Raw genomic sequence first — 8,540 nt, forward strand, 5'->3', positions numbered from 1 at the left:
GCGCAGGGCGACCTCGGCCCCACGGCAGCTGCTGCGGTGCTTCCCCCTCCCCAGTCCGCGTTCAGCTCCGCTGCCACCCAGCACGTCCCCACGGGGTGACACCAGCATCTCACCTGGGGCTGCCAGCGCTGCTCCTATTTGGCAAACGGCCTGGCAGCACCCGTGGTGCCAGCAGCAGGGTGGGGGCCACCGCGGAGGCTCTCGCCCTGCAGTGCTCAGTGCTCACCAGTGCCCGTGTCGCTGCAGTCGTTGCACTCCCAGGAGCTGGCACCCTCTCCTAGGGCAGAGCAGCGCTGGTGTGTCCCCTGGGAGCCACAGGAGCTGCAAAGCAGAAGTCTCCAGGGCCTGGGGGAGCAACAGGACCCACTGTCAGCAAAGGCCCCTGAGCTGCGGGCTGCCAGCTCCAGCGCTGTGCTGAGCCCAGCTCCACCCTGCTCCCCTCCGTGCCCGGCTCAGCAGCCCAGGGAACCTCCATCCCTGCCCAAAGGAGGAGACGAAGGCATCGTCTCCTCGCCGGGGCTGTGGGGACCAGGGTCATCGGCACTCACCCATTCGCCTCCGCCTGCTCCCGTCCCGCCGGGCACAGGCACTGGCTGGCGTCACAGGAGCTGTGCCGCTGATAATGGTCCGCGAAGGCCCCGTCCTCCTCCCAGGCAGCATCCCTGCGGGAGCCGGGGAGCAGTCAGCCCCGCGGGCGTGGGGGACACCCCGCCGGCACCCAGGGAGACAGGAGGGGATCGGCCGGAGCATCGTAGAGGGGGAGGGAGGCGGGGGGAGAGCACCGACCTGTCGGGGATTTTGATGCCCAGGCGAAACATCTCTTCCTGGAAGGACGCCATGTCCTGGCAGAGCGGGCAGCGGAAGTGGTGCAGGCCAGAGGACAACGCCTGGCCCTGGGGCAGAGAGATGGCATCAGCATCAGTGGCGGGGGGTACCGCTCGCCCCCCCGGAGCTGGGCCACGGGGTGACAAGAGGGGTGATCATGTCAGGGGCCGGGGGCGATGCCGCCCACCTGGATGCAGCGGCGGTGGAACCAAGCGCTGGTGCAGGTGGGACAGACCAGCGTGTCATAGCAGGGCCGCTCCGCCACCGCCTCCTGGCAGATGAGGCAGAGGGTCTGGCCCTGCTGGACCGCCCGCAGCCGCTGCGTCGGCCGGTGCTTCCAGCAGAAGGACCTGCGGGACGGAGGTGACAGTTCAGCCCCAGCCCTCCTCCGCCCCGGCCCCGGCCCTGGCCCCGCAGGGCGGCAACACTCACTTGAACTCCCCAAAGAACTGGGAGACGCAGCCTCGCTCGATGCCACAGGGAAAGTGGAATACTCGGTGGCAGCGCCGGCCCCGGCAGGTGACCGAGGCGCCCCGCAGCCGGCAGACACAGCACCTCTGGGGACAGCACGGAGGTGGACGGCGTCAGCGCCGCACGCCCCTGGGAACCCTGGTTCGCCCTCACCCGGCACAGCCCCGCAACATTTCGGTGGGCCGCCTGGCCGGTGACGCCAGGCTGCTTATAAAGGCACCGGCCCTCTCCAAATCCCCAGTTTCTGCAGAAATGGGCCTCCTTGCATGAAGGAGGATCTGGGGGGTTGCTTGCAGCCAGCTGCCAGAGCATCCCTGGGGGTTGCCGGGCTGTGCAGCACCGGACGCGGGGCATGGGGACCGGGGTGGGGACACGTGCGCCCCGGCCTCACCTTCTGTGCCACCCGCTGCAGCTCCTGCTCTATGTCCGGGAAGAGGAAGCCATAGAAGCCTTCGTCATCGGCCCCTCTCTGGCTCAGCCTGCCGGCGTGGTACTGCAAGAGGGGAAAAGAAAGTGCGTGCCACGGGCTGCCGGCGGTGCGGGGCTAGGGACGCGGGGGTGTCGGGGACCGGGGGTGTTGGGGACCAGGGGGTGTCGAGCCCCGGGGACTCACCAGGCAGTTCTCATGGACACATAGCCCACCCTGACGGCACAGCTGCCCAACGACTTGGGGGTCGCAGTCTGCCCGCTGACACAGCCCGCACACTGCCAGGGGACAGCAGCAGCGTCACCCCCAGCACCGCGCCGGGGTGCCAGTTGCGGTAATGCCAGGAGCGGGATGGGGGAGAGGCCGGAGCACCTTCCCATGGCAGGGGGCCCTCTGCTCGCACAGCCGGGCCCCGGCCAAAATCCCCTCTGGCAGGTGCCCGGGGGATGCTCTGCGCTCACCTTCCTCCTCGGGGGCCTGAGGCTTCCTTTTGCATGGGGGAGGCGCGCAGGAGGGTCCTGCCTGCTCCTCCGGCGGCGCTGCCCGACGCTTGGCGGGGCGGGACTGTGGCATCTTGCAGCGCCGAGACCTCAGCTTCATCTCTGCAAGTGGCTGCAGCGAAGGGGGTGGCTGGGCGTGGGGACAGCGGTGTGGTCAAAGACCATTCCCACCCTCCAGTGTCCGTGGCAAACGCGCCACAGAGCCGGGGGCAGTTGCGCGGGGGTATTTATCCAGCCCAGGGCGTTTGTGACACAGGTCCGCGCACGCATATGGTCACAAACACAGTCCCGCATGTGCGGAGCCGTGTCACAAACGTCCCCGCGCCCAGTCATCACCTTCCGGCATCTGGGGCCTGGGGCCAGGCGCGGGGCTGTGATCCAGGCAGGGAGGGAGCATGGCATGGGCTTGTTGTGGTCATCATCTCCCTGCCCCTTGCGGTGCCCCCCGCTGCAGCCGGCCCAGACTCCGGCCCCTGGACTCTTCGGGGAGTTCAAGTGAGCATGGCTGCCTGCCGGGGCTGGGGCTGAACTGCCGTCTCCATCCCACAGGTCCTTCTGCTGGAAGCACCAACCAGCGCCTCCACGTGAAGCTGCCTTCCCCAGAAGCCCCATTTATTGGCATGCCATAATTGCCTGTACGTTCTCGTCTCATTCGGTTATGGAGCTGGCTGTGTCCCCTCCCCTGCTGTCGCCCTCTCCACACTGCTGTACGTCCCTCGATGGGTTTAATAAAAGGCCCTGTTCTGACCTGCAGCTGGAGTGAGACAATGAAGAGCCTGCGGGAGAAACCATGGGTCCCAGCAGGGCTGGGGATGGCCGCAGGGACCTTGGAATAGTCCAGGAGCCCCAGAGAGGGCAGGGAAACCCCAAGGGCCAAGGCCCCCCAAGGGGGGACCGCTGCTTGGGGACGGGCTGGGCATCGGTCAGCGGGTGGTGAGCAATGGCATCAGGCATCACTTGCTTTGTATATTATTATTATTACTATTATTTTTTTTTCCCAAAAACTACTTTATTTTATTTCAGTTATTAAACTGTTCTCATCTCAACCCATGGGTTTTCTCACTTCTACCCTTCCGATTCACTCTCCCATCCCACGGGGGGGTACTGAGCGAGTGGCTGCGTGGTGCTCAGTTGCTGGCTGGTGTTAAACCACGACAGTCCTTTTTGGTTCTCAACATGGGGCACAAAGGTTTTGGGATAATGACAGATTAACCCGAGTGTATTAAGGAATTTATATCTGTTAACATTTGCCGGGCACAATATTGATCTTTCTGTTCTGGATATTAGTTTACCTGATCTGCACCATGCTCTTGTTTTTGCTGGACGGGTTAAAGACTGGTGGCGGTTTGTGCAGTTTGCTGTGCTCTGCAGTGACTGGTGATGTTTTGCCTGGAGATTTGTTACCGAAGCAGTGGCCTGGAGCAGTAACTGGTTACTGGGGTTTTGTACTGAAGCCATTTCTGTACTTCGGTTACCACCTCATGGAGACCTTTAGCAATTACACCTCTCCCTCTGAGGTTTTTTATACAGGTTGGCACCTTCGCTACCTTCTTCTGTGATGTTTCCTCCTTCATTACAACAACTTTTCACTATCTTGAACTTCCTTGGATAGCTGATACATCTATTTGTATTTCTTGGGAATATTGTTTCGGTTTTGTCTAAGGTGAATGATTTTGCTTCCGATCTTAATAAAGGGACTTTTCATTTGCATTTACAAGATGTGAGTAACGAATGCTATGACCAGGACTAGAGGGGCCCTGCCTCCAGCCAGGTGGAGGAAAGGGACACCCGGCTTTACCGGACTGTGTGGATTCGATGGCACATCAGCCCCACAGGAGTATAAGGCTTTAGCAGACACCGGTGCACAGCGTACCCTCGTGCCATCGAGCTGTAAAGGGGCAGAACCCATCTGTATTTCTGGAGTGACAGGGGGATCCCAAGAGCTGACTTTATTGGGGGCTGAAGTGAGCTTAACTGGGAATGAGTGGCAGAAGCACCCCACTGTGACTGGCCCAGAGGCCCCGTGCATCCTTGGCATAGACTACCTCCGGAGAGGGTATTTCGGGGACCCAAAAGGGTACCGGGGAGCTTTTGGCATAGCTGCCTTGGAGACGGAGGAAACTAAAGAGCTGTCTACCCTGCCCGGTCTCTCGAAGGACCCTTCTGTTGTGGGGTTGCTGAGGGTCAAAGAACAACCGGTGCCAATCACTACGACAACAGTGCATTGGCAGCAACATCGCACCAACCGAGACTCCCTGATTCCCATCCATAAGCCAGTTTGTCAACTGGAGAGCCAAGGAGTGAGCAGCAAGGCTCACCCTGGAACGTCCCATATGGCCAGTGCCAAAGTCTAATGGAGAGCGGAGACTAACAGTAGACTGTCGGGGCCTGAACGAAGTCATGCCGCCACTGACTACTGCCGTACTAAAACTTTACAATATTGGAGTTCACATCTTTCTAAAGCAGGGGTTTTTTTGTTAAACAGCTGGAATATTCATAATCAAACACCCTGTGATCATATTACACCACCTCCAGTACAAAACATGGTGAGGACTGAAATTCTTCCAGATGGTCTCTCTCCCAAAATACTAACTACAGGGGAAATGGAATCGTTTACACTGACAGATTGTGTGGTGGGACACGACCTATTAGTCTAGATGTGAAGATTCATATAATAACCCTGAGAAAGCCGTATGGTTCTGTACCCCAACTTCTCTTCTTATTTTGCATCCTCTGTTGATATCAGATTCTCAAGTTCTTGTATTTCAGATATCTTCGACAAACACCTGTGCCTTATCTAGAGGAACGGTGTTATTGGTGTCACGAACCCAACATTGAATTGAAGTTCAATCTGAAACAGCGCAAGCCATAGCTCTTCCATCTGTGTGGGCAATTACCCCACATCAGGTTATCAAACCCCGAGTGGTACTAGCTGAAGGAGCTGGAGCAATGGCCTATGTATTACTGGAAGGAGATGACACTCCTGTTGTCCTCCCTTATCACAGGTTGGCTCGTCGTGCTTTGTAGCCTTGTACCACAAGCACGTGCCCTGGATATGTTTCTGCAAGCTCAACATGTAAATACTTGGATCTGGTAGGCCTCTACTGTAACTAACTCATCTGCCTTTTGTATCGAGGGAGGATTAACAGCTGCAGATCTTTTGACAACCTGTTTCATTGGCGTGCCAACCCCAGTAGCTGTATTACAGAATTATACTACACTAAGTGCTTTTGATATTAATGTTCCTCATTGTTATTTTTCCAAGTGGGTTACAGCTGTACGCCAAGGAACATATTATAAAATCCATCGGTGGTGGACTATCTCCTTCTTTGACACCATAAACACTGCTCTAATTTTTGAAGGCGTGTGTTGCGTCAACATAAGGCGTGTGTTGAATCAGCCAGCGCAGAGGACAGCATTCAAGATCTCCAGGACAATACATTAAATGAAACAATCTACTGGTGATGCCCGGCTGGCTGTGGTTTAATTCCCTGACAGGATGGGTGGGACACCTGATTCAAAGCATTATTGTAGGGATATGTTTATTCCTTTTTCTGTATCTTTATTGCGTGCCTCTGTAAATTACCTTGCCCTACACCCCGCAAGCCCAAATGGAGACCTCCAGCTTTGCCTGCCCCAGCAGAAGTGGTCTCTTGAGTGAGGAGCTGGAATGTGGGAATATAACGAAAGATTGGCTGAGGAAGAAGAGGCCAGGATCCTTGCAGGACACCCTGGCACCCAGCTGCCCTTCCAGCCCCTATCCCAGAACCTTGCAGATCCTCACTAATAAACGTTGGAACTTCACACATGGGCTTGCTGATGTGCCTGAGCACTGAGCACTGCAGGGCGAGAGCCTCCGTGGTGGCCCCGACCCTGCTGCTGGCACCACGGGTGCTGCCAGGCCGTTTCCCAAATAGGAGCAGCGCTGGCAGCCCCAGGTGAGATGCTGGTGTCACCCCGTGGGGACGTGCTGGGTGGCAGCGGAGCTGAACGCGGACATGGGAGGGGGAAGCACCGCAGCAGCTGCCGTGGGGCCGAGGTCGCCCTGCGCAGGGGGGAGCAGCGAACCCAGGGCGTGGGGAGGGCAAGGGGGTCCCCGTGGGTCCCTTCTCCCACCACGGGGCTCCAGCAGGGACTTCAGAGACACCCAAAGGGTTTGATAGCACGAACACTTTATTTAGGCATCAAAACTCCTGACTCTTCGTTAACAGGAATATTGATACAGTTTAAATTATCTTGTTTTAAATTATTATTTTGATATAGTTTAAATTAGTTTTGTATTTTCCTTTCTCTTAGCAAAAAATATTTAGTTTAACTTAAATAAGTTAAATAGAATAATTTTTCCCGTTGAAGAAGGCTGCAGTTCAAGTACTGTCTTGTGTGCCTGGGGCTGGAAGCCAAGCCCGCGGGGTGTAGCGCTGGGGGCATCGCGGATGGCGGCAGGGAAGGGTCAATTCTTCAGGGTCTGGAAGTACTTCAGATGCGCCTGCACCCAGGGCAGCTGGGGGTCCGCACACAGCTCCTTCTTCTTCTTGGTGACCAGGCTGCCAGGAGAAAACCCGTGTTAGGGCGCTCGGCCAGGGCCGTGGGGTGCCTGTGTTGGTCCTGCCAGCAGCGCCCTGGGTGTCCCTGGCCATGTCCCCGCCCCCCTCCCGGCCACCCTCAGGGCACTGCCCTGGCTGTCACACCCCGAGCCCCCCGCAGCGGTGGGTACTCACATCACTCCTGGCTGGGTGCAGCTGCTGCTGGTGATGTAGGCGGAGGCGATGAGGCCCCGCGGTACGGGGCGTTGCTGGTAGCTGAAGCAGCAGGTGGTGGGGACGCCGTCTGTGAGGGCAGAGAGACAGACACATGGCCCTGGTGAGACCCCAGGCTACAGCACAGGCTCTGGCCCCACCAGCACTTGGGGTTCCCCAGGGATTTGCCATATCCCATCCCTCCCCTTGTGTCATATTCCCTGGCAGTGGTCCCCCCGGGAGACCCCTGGCCCCAGGCCAGATTCCCAGCACTGGCAGTGGTCCCTGCTCCCAGCCCTCCCCACAGCCACGAGGCTCCCCGCTGACGGGGATGGGGCTCTCCAGCTGCCCCGGCGGAGCGATGGCACCCCCAGCCCTGGGGAGGACACAGCGACGCCGGACTCACCGAGATGAGCCTCACACGGGGAGCAGGTGGCCGCGAGGAGGAGAGCGACCAGGGCGGCTGCGAGGACCTTCATGGCGCTGCGGGGGCCGAGGGATCTGCAAGCGGGGCTGGAGCTGGGGGCTGCAGGGCTCTCCTCTGCACCATGCTCGGCCCCCGTGGTGATGCCCTCCTTTTATCCCCCAGCCGCTGGGCGGGCACAGGGTTTCAAGGAAAGAAATGAGGAGTGCATCACACCGAGGAAATGATGTCAGGATCCCGCAGTTTTGCTGAGTTGGAAGAAGGCAAGGAAACCGCAGAAGCAGAAGCACCGGCCATGGGGCTGTGACTTTCAGATTCCATTTGGGTGCCTGGCAGGGACCGACCAGCGCCCAAACCCCCCTGACACCAACCCTGCCGCTGCTGCAAGGACCCCAGCGGCCGTGAGCCACGCTGGGGCACGAAGCCCCATGGCCAGAGCCCTGACGGCAATCCCAAGCAGGCAGCCATGAAGCAACAGCAGCAAGCTCCAGGCAGGGCTTTGCTTTGCAACGGCCCCAGCAGCACCCCTGTGTCAGGGGGCTGCAGAGCTGCACTGCGGACGGCAGCCCAGCGCAGCTCAGGTGCCATGGCATGGACACCCCCAGCCACTGCCACTATTGCGGGCAAAAAAACACTGCCAGGAGTCAAACATAGAATCCTAGAATGGTTTGGGTTGGAAGGGACCTTAAAGACCATCTGGTTCCAACCCCCCGCCATGGGCAGGGACACCTTCCACTAGTCCAGGTTGCTCAGAGCCCCATCCAGCCTGGCCTTGAACACTGCCAGGGATGGGGCATCCCCAGCTTCTCTGGGCAACCTGGGCCAGTGCCTCACCATCCTCATGGTGAAGAATTTCCTCCTTGTATCTAATCTAAATCTCCCCTCCTTCAGTTTAAAGCCATCACCCCTTGTCCTATCGCTCTGTGCCCTTGTAAAAAGTCCCTCTCCAGGTTTCTTGTGGGCCCCCTTCAGGTACTGGAAGGCTGCTATATGGTCTCCCCGGAGCCTTCTCTTCTCCAGGTTGAACAATCCCAACTCTCTCAGCCTGTCCTCACAGCAGAGGTGCTCCAGCCCTCTGAGCATCTTTGTGGCCTCCTCTGGACTCGCTCCAGCAGGTCCATGTCCTCCTTATGTTGGGGGCCCCAGAGCTGGACGCA

General features: G+C 58.6%; 2 protein-coding genes across 2 annotated transcripts; both read right to left on the reverse strand.

Moving 5' to 3' along the window:
* Positions 1–215: 215 nt before the first annotated feature.
* On the reverse strand, positions 216–2,296 carry LOC148056344 (E3 ubiquitin-protein ligase PHF7-like). Its single transcript, XM_087752091.1, has 8 exons — positions 2,185–2,296; positions 1,910–2,001; positions 1,688–1,789; positions 1,258–1,382; positions 1,013–1,175; positions 787–893; positions 549–662; positions 216–345 (listed from the first exon to the last, which is right to left on the reverse strand). The coding sequence occupies exons 1-8, from the start codon at positions 2,294–2,296 to the stop codon at positions 216–218; spliced, it is 945 nt and encodes a 314-aa protein (XP_087608217.1).
* A 4,088-nt stretch (positions 2,297–6,384) lies between these two features.
* Positions 6,385–7,580, reverse strand: LOC148056345 (C-C motif chemokine 5-like). Its single transcript, XM_087751899.1, has 3 exons — positions 7,366–7,580; positions 6,942–7,050; positions 6,385–6,767 (listed from the first exon to the last, which is right to left on the reverse strand). Exons 1-3 carry the CDS (start codon positions 7,436–7,438, stop codon positions 6,674–6,676), a joined length of 276 nt encoding a protein of 91 aa, XP_087608025.1. The 5' UTR covers positions 7,439–7,580; the 3' UTR covers positions 6,385–6,673.
* Between the last annotated feature and the right edge of the window lie 960 nt (positions 7,581–8,540).

This window comes from Nipponia nippon, unplaced genomic scaffold (assembly GCF_047370975.1).
Source record: "Nipponia nippon isolate SJK-2023a ecotype South Korea unplaced genomic scaffold, ASM4737097v1 scaffold_15, whole genome shotgun sequence".
In the NCBI taxonomy this organism is placed as follows: domain Eukaryota; kingdom Metazoa; phylum Chordata; class Aves; order Pelecaniformes; family Threskiornithidae; genus Nipponia; species Nipponia nippon.